General features: G+C 40.0%; 1 protein-coding gene across 7 annotated transcripts in view; it reads right to left on the bottom strand.

Moving 5' to 3' along the window:
• The window catches only part of LOC109428958 (uncharacterized), a gene marked incomplete at its 3' end in the record, with an annotated part of 164,704 nt that overhangs the window by 114,770 nt on the left and 30,367 nt on the right, over positions 1–19,567 (bottom strand). For all 7 annotated transcript variants that reach the window (XM_062855282.1, XM_062855284.1, XM_062855278.1 and 4 more), the window contains 1 exon segment: positions 12,141–13,018. In XM_062855282.1, the coding sequence (XP_062711266.1) occupies positions 12,141–12,577 (437 nt within the window).

Below are 19,567 nucleotides of genomic sequence, written 5' to 3' on the forward strand. Positions count from 1 at the left end.
ATAGTACCTGTGGTACAAAAACCTATTTTGCTCAGTTTTACGAACAAATCATATGAACTGAAAAAGTTATCAAAATTTACCACGAGGCTGCTTGCGTCATCGACGATTTACAGCATTTTTGTCACAACTCTTGTTCCAAGGGGTTGTGCACTTCCTTCAGCGCATGCTTTGCCACAGTACAAATTAAAATGATAGAAGCATAAGGCCCATAGGTTGTAGCCGAACCTTATGAGTTTTCCTTTGTTAAACTGCTTAATAGGGTGACGGCGGTAATACCGCACCTTGAATCCTCGATCTTCCGTATGGTCTGCGATAAGATGATTATTCGCAAAATGATACTTTCCAGTAACAACAAAAGTATAAAAATATAGTTTTGCATTGCATACTTAGTATAGTATGGTTGATTGGCACAAATTTCCCAAATGGAGGAGAACGTGCCTCTGGAGCCGACCTACTGATGGTTGATTCTAGGTTTGCCCGTTAGTAGGCTTCAATTATGTTTAGAAATTTTGAACTTCTGTATCTCGATTATAGAACTACATAAACTCGGACCCATATAAATACTGCTGTAAATATCGTGAGCCGTGAAATACGAACACGCATCATCAGTGGGAATCGTTTGTACTGTGTTCTCCGGAAGAAGCTGAGACAGATGAAAATTAAATGTACAGAACGCTAATAAGATGGTCCTCTATAAAAATGAAACATAAACCAAGCTCAAAGAACGCTTGCATGCAATTGGAGTTTCCGAATGACGAGTGCTAAGAATGATCTTTGGCGCTGTGCTAGATAATGGTGTGTGGCAGCAAAGGGTAAGCCATGTGCTCGCTACACTCTGCGGTTGCCAATGCTAGAAGTATACGGTGGGCAGAACATGCTACTAGAATGCCAAATATCAACCCGTGATATATTGACATTATGAGAATGATGCATGTTGGAATGCCTAAAAAATGTTGAAAACTATTCATTTATAAACAACTAGTAGTTTTTTTTTATTTATCACTAATGTAACCCCTTTCTGGAATATTGGAAACTATAAATATTTCATCATGGGAATATCAACTTTTTATTGCGTCATGATCAGTCCTCTAAAACAGATTTACAACTTTTGGAAGATCGCGTCAAATTTGCTGCGATAAATCATCCTCGTAAAAAAGTTGCCCAGCAGATGAATAGAAACAGGGGTGTTAACGTTAATCAACGTTTAACGCCGTTAACGTTAATTTTCTTTCATATCATCGTCAACGGCGTTGCGTTGATTTGCTTGGCAATCAACGTTAACGTTAACGAGTTGCGTTGAATTACGGTAACGCATTACAGTATGATTTATGTTACTGTATACTTTTTCAGGGAAGATGGGGGGAGGGGTCTGCATGTAGTCGAGATGATAAACGTGTGGATATTCAGCAAGGCCATGTTGAGGATGACGGATCCGATTCACGGTCAGAATGCCCACATTAAATAAAAATCTTAAAGGTTTTCACCTTTGGACCACAGTGTCACTCAGTTGATACCTACTCACCCACAGCGAGCAAAGTTGCACAGCTGATTGCGCAGTCAGCATGAAACCAGCCGGGCGGCCGCCGACCGGGTCTATGTTCTTGGTGGTGCAAGGAACACCACCGTCGATGATGGTTCGTCTTGACTTGTGCTGCACACACATACACAGTCAGTACACACCATAATCGGCAATCGGCTAAATTGAATACTCTGCCGCGAGCCGTCACCGTCATCTGACCCACTGACGACGCCGCGGAGGCCATCCATTCCATGCAGAGACCCTTTTTTGAACATACAATGCATGTATGGTCGGTCGTCTTGGGTCGATTGCGTCGAAGCGTAAATACCACACGCTGGATTTGCCACCGTCGATCGTCGACCCCTTTTCTGGCTGCTTTTTTGTATCGCTTGTCAGGAAAAAAGGTGTTGGCGACAGTTGAATGAATGTTATACGTTATAAATCTATTCTATTCTATTCTATTCTAGTGCTTGCACAGCCAGTATTGAAAAGCATCCTGGAAATATCAAAAAATTATTTTGATATTTTCTTGTCAGCATTAATATTTGCAGCATGTCAGAGACGTGACACAAATATTAAAATGGCCAGGCCCACTGTGCAGACTAATGGGTTGAAGGATAATTCAAAAATATAAGGCAATTAGGTTATCCACTTATGAATAACATGATTGACAAACCATTTTGAATTACATCGAGGAAAAAACGGGGACAACCGTACCAACCGTTTCGTTTTAGGGGAATGGTGTTTGAATATAAAATCGTTGGGAGTAGTGCTGCTAAGAAGGTTAATGCACACTCCGTTTTAGTTGGCGTCTCTTCTCCTGGGATGGGGCACAGGCATTTCTCCATGTGTCCTGGCTTCAAAGCCTAGGCTTAAGCGCCATTACTCGCTCTCTGAAACGAGAAAAAAAGTGTAATGATCCCTTCCCCGAATGTACAAAAAAATAGTCATATGTAGTAAGCACAGCAAAAATACGAAATTGCTACAAATATGTCATTCAACACTACAACACTATGAAAACCTGAACAGATCGCATGGAAAAACACCACGCAAGAAAATATGACATTTCCTCCTACACCAGTTCAGTTCATGAAAATCTACTGAGGATCAATAGAAAACTCCTGTTGAGCTTGTGTTGAGCGCTTTACTTGAAATTTGAAAATTTTGATTTATCATTGCTAAAAATGCTACAAATGAATGTTCGTACAAGCCTTGCTAGACAAATGTTTCGTCTGCAAGGGAAAAAACATACACAATGCAATAGACCGCCTAATGGCAAGAATAGCTCTCTTTCATTCCCTAAGAAAATAAGAAAACTTCAGGGCCAATTCTTTTCAAATTTGACAGGTGCTGGTCCTGTTTCTTTTCAACCCTCAACAGGAGAAAAAGAGAGCGATTCCTTCATGATGTCAATTGCAATGGGGTATTAGAACTTTCTCACCAGCTTTGGGGTCCCACGACGCGTAATGGAGTTGATCGGTGATCATCCGACGCCTAGGACAGCACTGTTTCTCTGGGCGCCGTGGCTTTTCTCTTTGATCAGCATACCAAGCACTCACAATTTCCCCCATGATTTCTTCTCCCCACACTTTTTCGGATGCTATTTCAACATCGCGAAAGACGAGACAACGAACTGCGAAAAACGGCCAAATCCAGCGGCATCGGGCAACAGCAACACATAATTCAACCATGGCAACAAATCTTAAAAATTTAACACAAATAAGCTGCTAACGGCAATTCTCTACCACATATATCGATCTCGTATTTTTTCCAGGAAAAATTTAAACCAAAACTGCCTTCTTCTTCTTGCACGATAGATTTTCCTTGACTTTATGACCACTTTTCACCGTCAAAAGCTATCATTCTGAGTGCACAAACGATTCGCCACCGAATTTCAATGTTATACGTTATAAATAGTTGTAAAGCCAAACATGGTAAAACAAATCTTGCTTTTTTCTTAAGTGCTCTTCGAGCACTTCCACAGTAACCAACTGAAATCTTTCTCTGAAAATGTCTGTTGCATTCGTACACCTTATGATGTTTCGCATGATGTGCATTCTACGGATGCACCAATCCGTCTGCCACCGTTTAACAACTGAAGTTGAAGGTTTTCCCAGTAGGTCCACGGACGAATCTAGGCCCCGACCGGCAAAGTATTGTTCGATTTGTTGAAGGAGTACAACAACTACAACTACTTATGCCCCTGGTACCAGTAGGAAGGGCCAAGGCGCGCAAGAGGCACCTACTTACAAATTTGCATCCATAGGTAGAACGAATAGAATTTATGTACTGCACTACTGTGCGGCGAACTGGAAATTGAGTTTCCTTACTTAGGTGGCGGCTGCTGGCTTATTGGCTGACGGACGACCGTTAGATTTTTGCCATCATCACCATGATGTCTACACGGAGGCTATTAGGAGCCCACCTTAGCTGCGAGCAGCCAGCATTAGGTATTGAGCGTTGTTCGTTCGTTTGGAGCAACAGCTGTTACTTCGCGGTTGGATGCGTCTTCCAGCTGGTGGTTTACTGACGGTGGAAGAAGAGCTCCATTAGAATGTTGAGTGCAAACTGTGCATTGTTGGCAAGGTTTTCTGTCATGGTGATAATTTACCAGACGCTTTTAGACCCATTCAGTTCAGTAAACAATTCGATCAGCTTACAATCACCAATAACATTCATTACCAGTTAAAACCCCTAGTAAGATGTTGGGGTCAATACGACCCAGACAGCCACGCTAAGCGTGCACTACTCCAGCGGGGTGCGCCAAACCTAACATCCTAGGAGGGTTAAAATTATTTTATGTTGAAGGAAAGATTGTCCATGGCAGTGTCAATATTCAGATTATGATAATTTCAACCAGTTCGTATTGCGATTTTTTACTTCAATCATCATACTGACTAACAAGTTGTGCGATGATCGACAATGTGTCGGGTTAGGCGCCAGCCAAATTGACTTCTTCCTTTATTTATTTAACCTGGCTCTACATTCCCGCTTTAACTTGACCTGCCACACTTCAGCTTAGGGCTCTTTTAACACTTGCACAGTTATTATGGGGTCTCCAGTTGCTTAAGGCTATGGATCGCCAATCCGGAGTCGGCGGGTTCGATCCCCGTTTCGGCCGGGAAAATTTTCTCGACGCCCTGGGCATGCAATGGCAGACAAAAAAAACCCTTCTAGTCTATTTTAGTCTAGTCTACACATACACAGCCATTCATTGAAAGAATCCTGGAAAATTATGGAATCGACTAGTTCCATCACTATTCTTGTCATTATTAATGATTGCAGTACATAGGAGATGCATTACAAGCATTAAAGCAACGGCCAGGCCTATTGTGCAGCTTTTTTCAACAATAAAGAAAATGAATTGGGACATCTCGTGCCAACCGCTCAGTTTATAAAAAAGCAAAATTAAAAGAAGGTGAAAATTGGTGGGGTTTACGATTCTAAGAAGGTTAATATTACCCCTTGATCCTAGTCTAGGATTCCTAGATACTTCCTGGGATGAAGAAAGCCCATCGATTAATAACTGTGGAAGTGCTCAATGAACATCAAGTTGGAGCGAGGCAGGCCAAGTCCCAGTGGGAACGTAGAGTCATAAAAAAACAGCTTTTGATTGAAGAGCCGCTTTCGCCATTTCATTAAAATCTCTTGGCATTCCTTTAGATCTTTCTTATGAAGTTTTTGCAGAAGTACGTCGAGGTTCAAAGTATTGAAATTCCTCAAAAAAATCGTTTAGAATTTCCATTTTTTTCAATGAGTTTGATACTGAGATTGTTGCGAGAATTCGTTCACGAATACCTAAAGGTGTTTTTTTTTTTCTGGGGAACATTTAGGAAATATCATTGGGGTTTTCTATGTTGAAATTCCTCCAATGCTACTTTTAGGGATCTAGGGATTCCTCTTTGTCAGCGATTCCCATACTCGGTTTTCGCAGCGCCCCAACATGTTGCAGGTTCGCTTTTTCTACTCGTTTTAGCGAGCCTGCAAAAGACTGGTGCGCTGCGAACAGAGTTTGGGAAGCGCGGCTCCATGTAGTATCGTGCGATTCTGCATAAGTATCGATTGGAATTCCATGACAAGTATTTGGTCGAATACCTAATTAATAGATTTGCTGACTCCTGAGACTTCTCCATTTGCGAATTAAACAATGCATTTTGCGAATTAAACATATTTCCCGTTTTAAATTTCTCATGGAGTTCCACGAAGATGCATTTACGAGTTCCACCAGGTATGAGAATTCTAAATACATTCATTCTGGGTTTTACTCAAGAGGTCCTCTTGAAATACTTAAAAAAGTTCCTTCTGAGATTCATCCAGATGTTTCTTAGGAAATTCCTTCAAGAGTTTCTCCGGCGTTTTCTTCTGAAATAATCTACAGGAATTCTTTCAAGATTTTTTCTCTGAAATTGCTCTAGAATTTTCTTCTCAATTTTTTTCCAGCAGCTCCTTCTTGGGATTTCTCAAAACTTCTTCCTGGGTTTCCACTAGAAGTTCCTTGTAAGATTACCCGTAATGTAGCCAATAAAAATACACCCATAGAGTGCCAGCAGGGTATCCACGAAATTGAAATGAAGTGTAAACAGTCTCTGCAAATCGTCTTGCAAATCAAACTTAAGTAATTTTCGCCTAATTTAAACGGATACATAAGTGCCACGATATTGCATCGATTTAGTTACAAAATTATAAGTATTTTCAGACTGGAAATTGTGTCGCTTAAGACACGGAAACTGCACGATTCTTAAAATTAAACTTGAAAAATTTTTGTTTCGAATTAAGATTTGCTGACAAATCAATAATAAATATCGAAGTCGCACCATAGTTTCGAGAACTGGAAGGATGTCCTTAACACTTTTGTTTTGTTAAAAGTTACCTGTTCATCGGGACTTTTTTCAGTGCACTTCCATTATGCATTCATGATCCAATTGTTGAACACTGAACTTAAACTGTAAGCATTACTACCAGTTTTTTTTTCTATTTCAAAGGCGTTTAAAGGTCCTTCTAATTCTAAGAATATTCCAGATGGCCTCAGGGTGTTTTAGGGGTTTTCAGGGGCGTTCTAAGTGTGTTCCAGGCCATTTCAGGACGTTCCAGGGGATTTCAGGGATATTACAGGGGATTTTATTGAGTTTCAAGGGATTTCAGGGTTTTCCAGGGGGTTTCAGAAGTGGATTGGAGCGTTGCAGCAGTTTTCTTGAGGTTGTGTCCCAGGCACTGTTGCTACGTTTCAATATCAACCGACATATCAAGCTGAAATTGAGATAGGCAACTACTCATTTCTGTAGTTACCATCGGGATCATTTGACTGGCTTCTGATCATTCAATAGACACCAATTCCTGCATCAGCTAAGGCTCTCCGACAACTGATGATCGATTCATATAATTCAATTGAACCTCAGCAAGCAAGTATAAATTGTGGGTCCAACATTGGGCCCAACATTCGATAAAATTTGACCCAACTCTGGCCCGACATCCGATAATTTATCAGTCTGGCGGATTTTTTTCCGGGTGTTTCATGTTTCGTGCACACCAAGTCAATTGAGTGATAATTCATTCAAATGACAAGGAATCGCTTGAAGAGTGCTCTGGTTCACTGAAACATTTTAAACATGAGCAGAAGCAAAAATGACTGAAAAGATTTATTGGTAATCATTTAAATGGATCAGATGAATTTTTGCGACACTTATTTCAGGGGTGTTCCGAGGGTTTCAAGGCGTTTCGAGAATGTAGGAGATCACAAAGAGTTTCAGAAGATAGTTCCAGGGATGTTTCAGGGAGTTACAGGAGATTTTCAAAGCATTAAAGGGTGTTTCAGGCGGTTTTCCGAGGTTCCAGGGGCGTTCCATGGATGTTTGAAGCTGTAGTTTAAGGCATAATTATCCCATGTTGTGTGGAAATGCCTACATGGGACAATTATACGTAGAACGGCAGTAGGGGTCTCCCGGACTAACAGGGGCGTTCTAGGGGATTTTGGGGGATTGTCCAGCAATATCTTCAGAAGTTGCTATTGTGAATCCCCCAAGAGCTCCTTCTAGGATTACTGCAGGAGCCCTTCATGTTATTCCTGCCGGAATCTGAAACTTATCCAAAAATTTGATCATCTTTCCACGAACTTTTTATGGATTCCCTTTGAAATCGTAGAAATTCTCCAACATTTTCTACAGAGTATCCTGTTTCCTTCAAAGAATCCTTTTGCAGAAATGTTTATTTTTGCAGAAAATTTCTGTAAACTTCCGTCTGGAAATCCTCCCGAAATTCTTCCAAGTTCTTCTAGAAGTTCTATCTGAGAATCCTTCAGCTGATCCTTATGAAAATCCTCCAGGAGCTCTTTGTGACATTCCTACACAAGTTACTTTTGGGAATCTTTCAGGATTGTTTTTTTTTCGAGAATACTTGCGGAGTTTCTTATCTGAATCTTCCAGGAGTTCTTTTTGGGATTTATCTGGGAGTTCCTTTTGGCAATCTACTAATCTTTAGGAGTCTTCAGGGAATCTTTCAGCAGTTTCTGAAGAAATGGATGATTCCTGGAATAATCTTCAGAATGAATTCTCAGAGGACTACTAGACTAAACTATTGTAGGCATCTCTAAAAGACCAAATCTCCGTGTGAAATACTGAATCCCCAGATGCTGTACCTGCTAGAATAACCTGAAGGAGTTTCTGGAGGAATCCACCAAATAAATTCCTGGAGGAATCTGCAATGACGGATTGAATTCCTAAAATAATCCATAAAAAAGGATGAGCATCATCAATGATGTGGCTTTAACATGAAAAGGAAACGAAAAAATGTATGGTTCGATTATCTGGGCTGAAATTTAGTTGCACATCTCCGGATAATCAAGTCCAACTTGCACTTTGTTATTATTAAAACACACGATTGGCTGCCATGCAAATCATTCCAATTTTCAAAGGCACAAATCTGATTATCTAGCAGGTTAACAAGATTGGAAAAGCTACTCGTTGCTTACTCACTCGCATAAAACATTGAGTTATATTTTCTGCCCGCTTCATTTAACGGATCTATGGGTTTGTGCTCGCAAAAACTTGCCAATGCATTATTTAGAAAGTGAACGCAAGGGACGTTCACCTTAAAAACATCAACAATGAAGTTAGATGCGTCACAGAACTTGTTCTGAGAATTAATCCACATGAAATAACCGAGAGGATTTATACTTAAGGCGAAACTGGATCCGTTTCCTCACTTTTTGGTTTTTGATTTTTTATAAAAAAAACGAAGCAATATTTTCAAAATCGGTTTTCGTACACATGTAGAGTATGGATCAAGGTATCTCCTGATTTTTTTTCGTGGTGGAAAATGTTTTTCGTTTTTGCAGAAACCATTTTTGAATAAAATTTCACAAAAAAAATGGTTTCTGCAAAAATGGAAAACTTTTTCCACCACAAAAAAAATCAGAAGATACCTTGATCCATGCTCTACATGCACGACGACCGATTTTGAAAATATGGCTTCGTTATTTAATAAAAAATCAAAAACCAAAAAAATGAGGAAATGTTTCCAGTTTCGCCTTAAGTTGCAATGAAACAGATATTCCATTTCAAATTCCTCAAGTAGTTCTAAGATGATTTCTTTCAAAGTTACACCAGGAAATGGAATTCTCAAGAAGTTTATTCTGGGTTTCACTTTAGAGATCCTCTTAAAATTCCTCTTAGAGTTCCTTCTGAGATTCATCCAGATGTTCCTTCTGAGATTCATCCAGATGTTCCTTCTGAAATTTCTCAAACAGTTCTTCCGGCGTTTTTTTCTGAGAATTCTCCGGGAGTGCTTGCTAGGATTTTTCCAGATTCCTTCAAGTTTTTTCAAGTTTTTCAAACAGGATTTTTTTTTATGATAATCATCGAAGAGTTCCTTCTGACAATCTTTTGTATAATGCTTCTGGGATTACGCACCGAAGACTGCAAGGCCAAAAAAACAGCTACTTCTGAAATTCCTTCAGCAATTTTCCCTGAAATTGCTAAGCTAATTGAGGAGTCGCTTCTGGAATTCCTGCAGGAGTTTCTCCATCAATTTGTTCATGGTTCTTTTAAAGAGATATTGTTGGATTCCCCCCAGAATCGTCGAAATTTACCAGGATTTCCTACAGGGTATTCTCCATCAGAGAATCCTCCAGGAATTTCCACTGGGAATCTTCCAGGACTATCTTCAGGGAATCCCCCAGAAATTTCTTCTAAAATTCTCTAAAAGTTCCTTTAGGGAGCCCTCCTGGAATTCATACTGGAAATCCTCCAGAAGTTCTTTCTGGCAATCCTCCAGAAGTTCTTACTGGCAGTCCTCCAGAAGATTCTTTAGGAGTTCTTCGTGACATTCCTTCAGAAGTCACTTTTGGGAATCTCAGTGTTTTCTTTTTGTAGAAATCCTTGGAGTCCTCTCGGAATCTTTCAGAAGTTTCTGGAGTAGTTTATTAGAAAGCACGTGAATTCCACAATATTTCTTATATATCCCTCTAAAACATCACAAAAAACGTGAACACATTGAAAGTTGGAAGTTATACAACGTTGAACACCTGAATCGTTAAAAGATAGGGAACGGAATCTTCCCGGAATTCTTTCAGCGATATTTCCTGAGAATCTTTCAGGTATTTCTTCAGGTATTCCTCTACAATTATATTTTTCCAGGATTCATTCAGGAATTTCTTGCAGGACTCCTTCAGGCTCCAGGGATTTTATCAGGGATTCCTTCATTGGTTTATCCCAGGATTCCATTATTGATTGTTTTCTTCTCTGAGTTTTTCTTTGTATTTTTTTATTCCACCCAGGATTTCTGCATTGATTTCTCCCGAGATTCTTTTGATGATTATCATAGGATTTCTGCAGGGATTCTCTTGTTGATTCTTCCAGGATTCCATCAGAATTCCTTCATGGATGCCTACAGAAACTACTTCCAGAATTCTTCCCAGGATTTCCTCTGGAATTTCTTCCGGGATTCCTTCACTAATTCCTCCCAGGATTCCAACATTATATTTTTTTTTCTCGAGATTCCTTAAGAGAAGGCTCCTGAGGTGCCCATACTGATTTTTCCTAGGATTCCTTCAGGGATTCTTTTATTGACTTTTCCAGGATTCTTTCAGAGATTCTTCCTAGGATTTTTCCCAAGATTCCTTTCAAAATCACTTCTGAGATTCCTCTTATGATTCCTTCGGAGTTCCTCCGGGCATCCCTTCAGGGATTCTACCAGGTATTCTCTTAGGGATTTTTTTAAAGAGGGGGGTTTCTCTAGAATTCTTTCAAAGATTCCTTCCATGATGCTTTCAGGGATTTCTCCCGAAATTCCTTCAGGGGTTTCATCCGAGATTTCTTCATTAATTCCCCCGAGATCTCCTAAAAGGAATTCTAGGATTCCTTCATTATTTTTCCCTTTACTGATTTATACAGAAATCAAATATCTATAGATAATTCTCCTGGGGTACTACAAGAAATTCCTCCCAGAATTTTATTATTGATGACATTGTTTTAGGGATTTCTGCTAGAAATCGTTCAGTCCTTCTTTTATTTATTTTTTCAGGACTTCTTCGGGATCACTTCATGGGTTCCTTCTAAAATTACTTCCGGTATTCTTCCCTTTTACTGGAGTTTCTCCCAAGATTCCCTCAGGGATTTCTCACAGGGTTCTTTCAGGAATTCTACCCGTGATTCCTTCCGGTATTCTTCCTATGAACTTTCCTGAGACTAGATTCCTCGTGGAACGCGATGTATTCTTTAATAATAAAACGAGGCATGTATTAGGTATGGGAAACATGCTACTAGATGTCAGAAATGTCAAAAATTGATAAAAATGCAACGTCATCAAAGAAATGGTTTTCTGGGAAGGACTTCCGTGATATGTCTATCCCGGAATTTAGGTTCTTCTGAGTGAGTGTAGTGATGTATTATCAGTACTACATCATGTTCGTTTTGTGCTACATTTAAATGTTTGATTACAGAGCAGAACATCGTAGGCTTTTTCTAATATTGTTAGAACGCAAAAGCTGAGAGCAAGTATGGCGCTTAATCCTAGGTTTTGGAGCCCGAACACAAAAGAAAACTGAAAAAGAAGAAACACCTACATTGATGGAGTGTTCATTTGTGGATCCTGCATCACAGGTATAAACAGAGAGCTTTCCCAAGAAATAAAACTAGCTGAATAACAGTTTCTTAAGCTGAAGTTTGCTTAAGAGTGATTTGTTCCATTCTTGTTCAACAAAAATGTTTGTTAGATTCTTTGCCAAAGTGTTTTTTTATGACTTTACATGTTCGAATAGTATAAAAAACTTCGTTGGGAGAGAAATTAGTCATCAAATTAGATCGCAATCTATCAATAGGTTTTTTTTCAAAACAGCGCCAGGAATTTTTCAACACATCTTGCTTTGCAATAACGACATCCTAGTCATTATCAAACCCCATCAATCTAAATTCCAAATAACTCGGCCCCGTAAGTCACGTTTATGCCGCTACACACCCATTCATTAATCTTCATCTTGTTTTGGCTTAGCTTATCTCCCCTCCATTGAGACTAAATGTCGACGTAGGTAATTATTGAATCAGTCCCCTCGCCCACAGAGCCCCTCTCTCTCGCTCTCTTCAAACAATAACTGATAAGCGCTATTCAAGCACGAGCCGGTAGTACTCACTTGTGAATTCGCTCCTGCTGCACCAGCTCGTCTTCGATGTCCACGATCTGGAACAGTTCCGCTTCGCCTTCCCGGCCGAACACACCGCCGGGAATCTTGCGCAGGAACTTTTTCAGCACCGACGCGATCGTGTACACCGAATAGTTGTCCACGTTGACCAGCCGGCCCTGCTGCAGAAAGTGGATCAGCTTCTTCATCGCACCCTGATGGCCCGGCGCTCGGAACACGTCCTTCAGCACCGGCGCTTCCTTGTTCAGCTTCAGGATCAGCACCAGCAGCGGGCCGGGAATGTCGTTCTTGCACACCTCGTCCAGCGGAACGCCAAATTTGACCTTCTCCAACCGGTGCGGGTAGGGCGATCCCGGGTGACCACACGAAGTGACCACACTGCCCAGGGTCGCTGCCCGCCGGTGCATTCGTTGCGCCCAGCTGGACATGCTTGGCTGTTTGTGCTTCTTCTTCTTCTTCTACGGTTACGACAGGTTTCTCAAGTTACACCCGAACGGCCGTATGGAACGTAGCGCGAAAAAATAGCCACAAACTACAAACTAGAGTTGGGGAAAAAAATAACAAAGAAAAACGCGTGGTGTACGGAGGGCGCGCGATAACTGCACGACGGCGGCGATCACGTTGTTGGTTGGAAGAACCGAAACGGCGATGGAGGAGACAGGCGCTATAAATCTGAGGGAGGGCGGGAACGCGAGACACGGGGTGTAAACTTTCACTACTACAATTTGCTGTTCCACCAGCTACGCCCGGTTGCGTTCGTGCACATTTGGAATTATTGTTATTTCGTCTTCGTTTTCTTCGTCTTCTTCGTGTTCTTCTTCTGCTCTGGACATTTACAACACTGCATCAGCGCGAGCGCGATGTTTGGCCTGTAAATAGAGGAAATGGAAATATTTGTTAGTGTTGATCGTTATCAATAATAGTACGGTCTCACTGTTTAGGTTTGGTTCTCTATGGACTTGTAACGGTTTTTCTATGGTTAGAGAGGTTAACAACTTCCTTGTGAAAACGAGTGAAATAGATAAGGATATATCATTGGATGCATGATCAAGTGAGTGTTTTCTAGTTCTTGGGGCATCACCTAACAAATTATGTGCTTTACAGTAGCGTGGAAGCAATTCATTTGTCTCATTTTGTTCATTCTTTAATGAACAAGCAATGGTCAATCTTTGCAGACTTATGTTAAATGATAGAGCCCAAGTTCCTTGAGTTTAAAAACCTTACATTTGTAAGAAGAATTTATTTCTAGGAAACCATGTGAACCCGGTGTTTACTATTTTCTGCAAAAATAGAATAGCATACTCGCGTGTCATGCCTCGACCATGTGCGCTTGTCAACAACGCAATCGTTGCTACACTCACCTCTGAACTAACCACCAGAGATGTATCTGCATGAAACAGCATCCCTTTCTCAGCTCAGAAGCGTGAAACTATTGCCATGTGGTTTTGTCTCAAACTTTGTCGAATAGAGTAGAGGTCGCTCACGAATCCCAAAGTCGTGATAGAGCTGTGAAAGCGTCTCTCCACGAGGTGAGTGTAACATACACCTCGTAGAGAGTTGTTTTCGAAGCTCACTCATAAATTCGGTATGCGTGTACGACCCCTACTCTATTCGGAAAACTTTTAGACAAAATCACAAGGCAAAAGTCGTCCATACATCGCTTTTTGATTGCACGCTTCTGAGCTGAGAAAACTGCAAGTGAGTGTAACTCTTTGCAAGTGAGTGTTCCCATCCTTGGTTCTCACCATATCATCTGGGGCAGCTCAGACATTAACTTGAGAAGCTCCAGTTTGATGGAATACTTAATTAGTACAGATCTTGGTTCAGTTAGCATAGGCAACCACCTAAACTTCATGGTATCTGCTAGACATGAAATGTTAGACATAACGTTTCGCTCTAACAGAATTAGTCACAAGTTGAACCAATTGGCATGTGTCAGATGAAGAATATTATTCTTCATTAGAATATTAGAATATTTATCTGATCATCGCTACATCTTTTTTGAACACTTGGATGTTACTTCACAATTTTTGTGTTTCAAGGATCCCCAGCCAACCAACTGGGATCTCTTTACTATAACGGCCTTCATCATGGAAGCCTGCAAAGAAGCTTCCCTGCGCGGTCTGTAAAGACCACAAGAGGAACCCCTTGGTGAAACTCTGATCTGATGGATGAACAATGTAGAAAGAGTTGGAACACACGATGTTCGGCTAAGTCGAACGCTTTCAGTCGGCTCGCAAGACTTACCAGAAAGCTCTTTGATCTGCTAAACAATCCGATTGGAAAAACTTTTGTACAAATGTTTCCAGTTTAAGTGAAGTCAGTCGGTTGAACGAAATTCTTGCGAACGATATAAGGATTTTCGAGTGAACGAACTTCGTTTGCTAAATCAAATGGCAATTTTTCTTCCCCAGATGAGGAAATTCTGGAATGTATATTATCAGAACACATTTCCGTGGTTGTGTGGATAATACATCTTTGGATGAACCTGATGTCGTTTCTTGTAGTTATGTTTCACTTCTTCAAAATCTTCTGAACAGATGGGATACCCTATTTTGCTTCAGAAGGAATTTGGTTATTTCAAACAAGTTTTGAAAATAACTACCTACTTGTTTGCCAATTTGCTACAGGGTATACTCCCAAATCTTGGCGAGGTATTACTGTTTAGTTTATTCCGAAAGTGGATCGTGCGTCGTATGAAGAAGCAAAGAGTTTCAGACCTTTCAGTATGACCTCTTTTCTTATGAAATTCTTAGAACGCATTGTGGGTCATCACATCCCTAATGTTCATCTGGCCAACATGCCTCTTCATGTGAACCAGCATGCCTACCAATCTGGTAAGTCCACTCTATTACACAAGGTTGTTTACGATATCGAGAAGGCATTCAATCAAAAGCAATCCTCTGTCCATGAACGCATAACTGTCCCATAAGAATAGGAAACCCATCAAATATGGGACTGATATGCGATCATAGGCAGTCCTGCTTGGGTGTTTTCTTAGATATCGAAGGTGCCTTTGACAACGTGCCTTTCGATGCCATATTGGAAGTCGCACGGGGTTATGGTATATCTCCAACGATTTCCAATTGGATTCACCAAATGCTCAAAACCCGATATCTTTTCTCGACATCGCGTCAAGCAGCGATGGGAAAATTGAATGTTTGCGGATGCTCCCAAGGGGGAGTCTTGTTACCGTTTTTATGGAATCTCGTAGCAGATACGCTATTGAGGCAACTCAATAACAGCGGTTTTCCTACCTGATGCAAAGCGCGTATCAGGTAGTTGAGGGTTGGTGTCGCCAATATGGCCTTTCGATTAATCCGAGCAAAACATCTATTGTTCTTTTTACGGAAAGGCGAAGCCGTAATGGCGTTCGACCTTTGCGTCTCTTTGATTCCATGTGACCAATGTGACTGATCAGGTAAAGTACGTTGGAGTTATTCTTCATTCCAAGCTTTCCTGGACACCTCACATTGAGTTCAAAATCAAAAAAAGCTTGTATGGCCTTCGGACAATGCCGGCGTACCTTTGGTACGAATTGGGGTCTAAAACCCAAGTATAACCAATAGATATACATACATAACTGTCGTTCAACCAATATTGGCCTATGGATGTCTTGTGTGGTGGCAGAAAGGCGAAGTGAGAACTATCCAATCAAAATTAGGCCATCTCCAAATGATGTGAACGCCAGTTTTCAATTTTTTTTTTTCTATTTTTTTTATTATTCTGTGTTGGATATTATCATCACTGCGACCATTGTTATGATCTATTGTGACATATTCGCCATTTTTGTTTAGCTTTGTCTGGATAACGTATCACTATCACTACACTACACTTCGGATGAGGTGCACTACCGTACTGGGATTTGTTCTCCAGATTTCAAAGGGTTCAAGTAGCCCCTTATTGAAGAACCTTATTCTTTGATTAGAAATTGCCGGACAATGGCATAACAAGTGCTCCGAGCCTTCCTTTTCTGTGTTGCAAAAACGACACAGATCATTTCGAAGTTTTCCGATTATCTTCAAATGATATCGGCTCGGACAATGACCTGTCATAAAACCAGTATACATACTAATATCTTTCTTGGAGAGTTCCAATATTCTGCGAGTCATTTTAACGTTCGGATTAATAAACCGTTTTGCCTGCCTCGCTATTGAAATGTTTTTTTTTTTTCAATTGGCATCTACTTTTAATAATTCCCATTCCCTCAGCTCCATTTTAAGAGATGCAGTAGAAGGCCCACAAAAGGGTTCTGGTCCTATAAATTGGTGTGACGATCCGAGCCTAGCTAACATATCTGCTCTTTCGTTACTTTCAATTTCGCAGTGTCCACGAACCCAGTATACATTGACTTGATTACGACAAGACAGTTTTTGAAGTGATTGGACACATTCCCAAACATGTTTAGATGTACATGTCGCCGATTTCAGAGCATTCAGAGCTGCTTGACTGTCTGCCATAATACAAATATTTGAATGCCTGTAATTTCTGCGCAAGCATATAGGGAATCGCGCCACTTGGGCGGTGGCTTCTATTTTCGTCTGTTTCCACTATAACTCAGTCAAATTTGAACTAATTGACACAATTTTTGGAATGCAGTGATATAAGTATAGTATCTACCCGTGTACAACATTTCAAGTCAATTGGTTCAAAATTGACTGAGTTATAGTGGAAAACAGACGAATATAGAAGCCACCGCCCAAGTAGCGCGATACCCTACCAACATATCCAACTTGATCGTTCAATCTTGAACCATCTGTATAGAAAACTATTGATCCGGATCGAAGGTTCGGTCCACCCGATCTCCATAGTTCACGTTCAACGTTAATCACTTGATATGAACGATGAAAATTGTATTTTTTTCGCCATCCAATCTTCATTATTCAAAATCAAGGGATTAACATTAAATGTTCTCAGAATGCTGAGATGACCTACACGATCACCTGCCAAAAGGTTCACAGATCTTTCAATCCTTAGAGCACTCTTTTCAGCTTCTAATTGCACAAATTGATGTAATGGAAGCAAGTGAAGCAAAGCATCCAGTGCTTTCGACGGTGTACTCCTCATTGCACCAGTAATTGAAAAAGTTGCTAATCTCTGTAGCTTTTCTAGCTTCTTTTGTGCACCTTTTTCCCTAGTCTTAGGCCACCATACCAATGAAGCGTAGGTAATCCTGGGTCGACCAATTGCCAAATATTGGGTTTCTCATTAATGTTTAGACGACTATGATAATTTGAGAATCCACTGAATCATCATTTCCCAGCGAAATTTCACACTAATCAAACTAATTTTGTTTACCTGTTGTGCATCCGACGCCCCTGTCATGAACTCAACCGAACTTGTGTATGCCAGCCGCTGCGAAGTCGTGTGCGAAATTCGACTGTGATGAAAATGAATTTCGGCCGAGTCTAAATGGGTGCAAATGTCGCAATAAATCCATCGGTCATTGTTGGCTTCAGTCCCCATTACCTACCAAAAGATCTTTTACTTATCCATAGAGCATTTCTCGCTTTTTTAATTGCATGCTCCAAATGATTATTCCAGTTTAGTTTGCTGTCAAGTAATACGCCTAGATATTTGACCGTATCTGAAAGTTCCAAAATAGTTCCTTTCAATCTTAGAGTTCCAATTGAGTAGTTTCTTTTTCGTGTAAATGGTACGATAGTAGTTTTAGAGGGATTAATATTTAGTCCTTCCCTGTTGCACCATAAAGAGACTAAATTTCAAGCACTTTGCATTCTGCAGGTGATGATAGAATCATATTTATCACGAACTAGTATGACTATATCATCAGCGAAGCCAATTAGGGTAGAAGCTTCAGTTTTGGCCAGTCCGGAGTTTTGGCCATAGTGCGGTATTGAGCCTGTTGCGATCTTAATCGGCGTGGATTTAATTTTTACTAGTAGATCCTAATACAATATGATGATTGCAGCTGTGAAAACCACACATTTTGATTAAAAACTAGAAGAAAAAAATATATTTCCTTAAAAAATCTGCTCCCATATATCTATTTTGGCCAGGGTGCTTCTAATTTGGCCACTCCCATAAGAACTACACGTGATTGGCCAAAATAGAAACTAAACTTAAGAATATGGCCAAAACTGCGGCAGAGCTTCTATTTTGGCCAGTGCCACTTTTAATACAAAAATCAAGTATTGGCTTGATTTCTGCATTTTTCCTTCAAAATATAGATTGAAACCTTTCATTTGACGCATTGGTTGTTTTTGTAGGATTATTGGTTATTTTAATAAAAATGATTTCCCTTAGACTGGCCAAAACCGGTGCCCGCACCCTACCTCAAACCCTTAAGATTCCAAATTTTCGAGAAGATCATCAACTATTAATGACCACAGTAGAGGTGATAGCACGCATCCCTGTGGACACCCTTTTACTGCTCTAACACTGATGGAGGAGCTTCCAAGGTTTGCCGATATTTCTCTGTTTGATAACACTTAATCCAATCAATAATGCAATAGGGTTGTTTAGTGAAAAAAATATTCCTATTTTCTATAGCCTAATCGAAAGAGCTCATTTTACTGAGTATAACGTGATTTTATTAGATTCCAATACCTTTGTTTTGATGGTAAAATTAACAAAAGAGTTTCATTTTTCGTGGATAGAATGACAGTTCAATCGATAAAATGACAGTTCGACCCGAACAAAAAAATTTCCCCATACAAACTTAAAATTCATTTTAAAAATAGTTTAAAGACTCCAAAAATTGTGAAATTTTGGATTTCGACTGATTTTTGGGCGGAGAATCCGATTATGAAATAATCCGGAGAACCCAATTGTCGAAGTTACGTTTCTTCATTGCAGATATCATTGAATTATGAGATGAATTGTCAAATGCTCCTTCAATGTCAAGGAAAGCTACAAGTGAAATTTCTTTTGATTCCAAAGAACTTTCTAATTTTGTAACAACTGCATGTAGTGCTGTTACTGATGATTTTCCTTCCAGATACGCAAACCGAAATTTGCTTAAAAGAATTTTGTCTGTATATGATGATTTAATATGTTCATCGATATTTTTTCCATCGTTTTCAGTAAGACTGACGATAAACTAATCGGCCTGAAGGATTTTGGTGATGCCCTATCCTTTTTATAAGCCTTCGGGATAAAAGTAACCCTAACTTTTCGCCACTCTCCTGGAATATAGCGTAATGATAAACTTGCTTGAAATATTTCCGTCAAAATGGGTGTTGATATCGTCTTTTCTTTCTGCAATAGTACAGGATAAATTCCGCCCCTACCAGGGGATTTGAAGGGATCAAAGGAGCTAATAGCCCATTCAAATTTGTTCTATTCAGCTTTATATTTCCGGCACTTGAAATCAACTTTTCAGTTTTTTAAAAGATTTTGGAAATAATTTGTTGAATTTCTTGGAGAAATTTTAAAGAAATTTCTAGGCTGAACTT

Source organism: Aedes albopictus, chromosome 3 (genome assembly GCF_035046485.1).
Source record: "Aedes albopictus strain Foshan chromosome 3, AalbF5, whole genome shotgun sequence".
Classification (NCBI taxonomy): domain Eukaryota; kingdom Metazoa; phylum Arthropoda; class Insecta; order Diptera; family Culicidae; genus Aedes; species Aedes albopictus.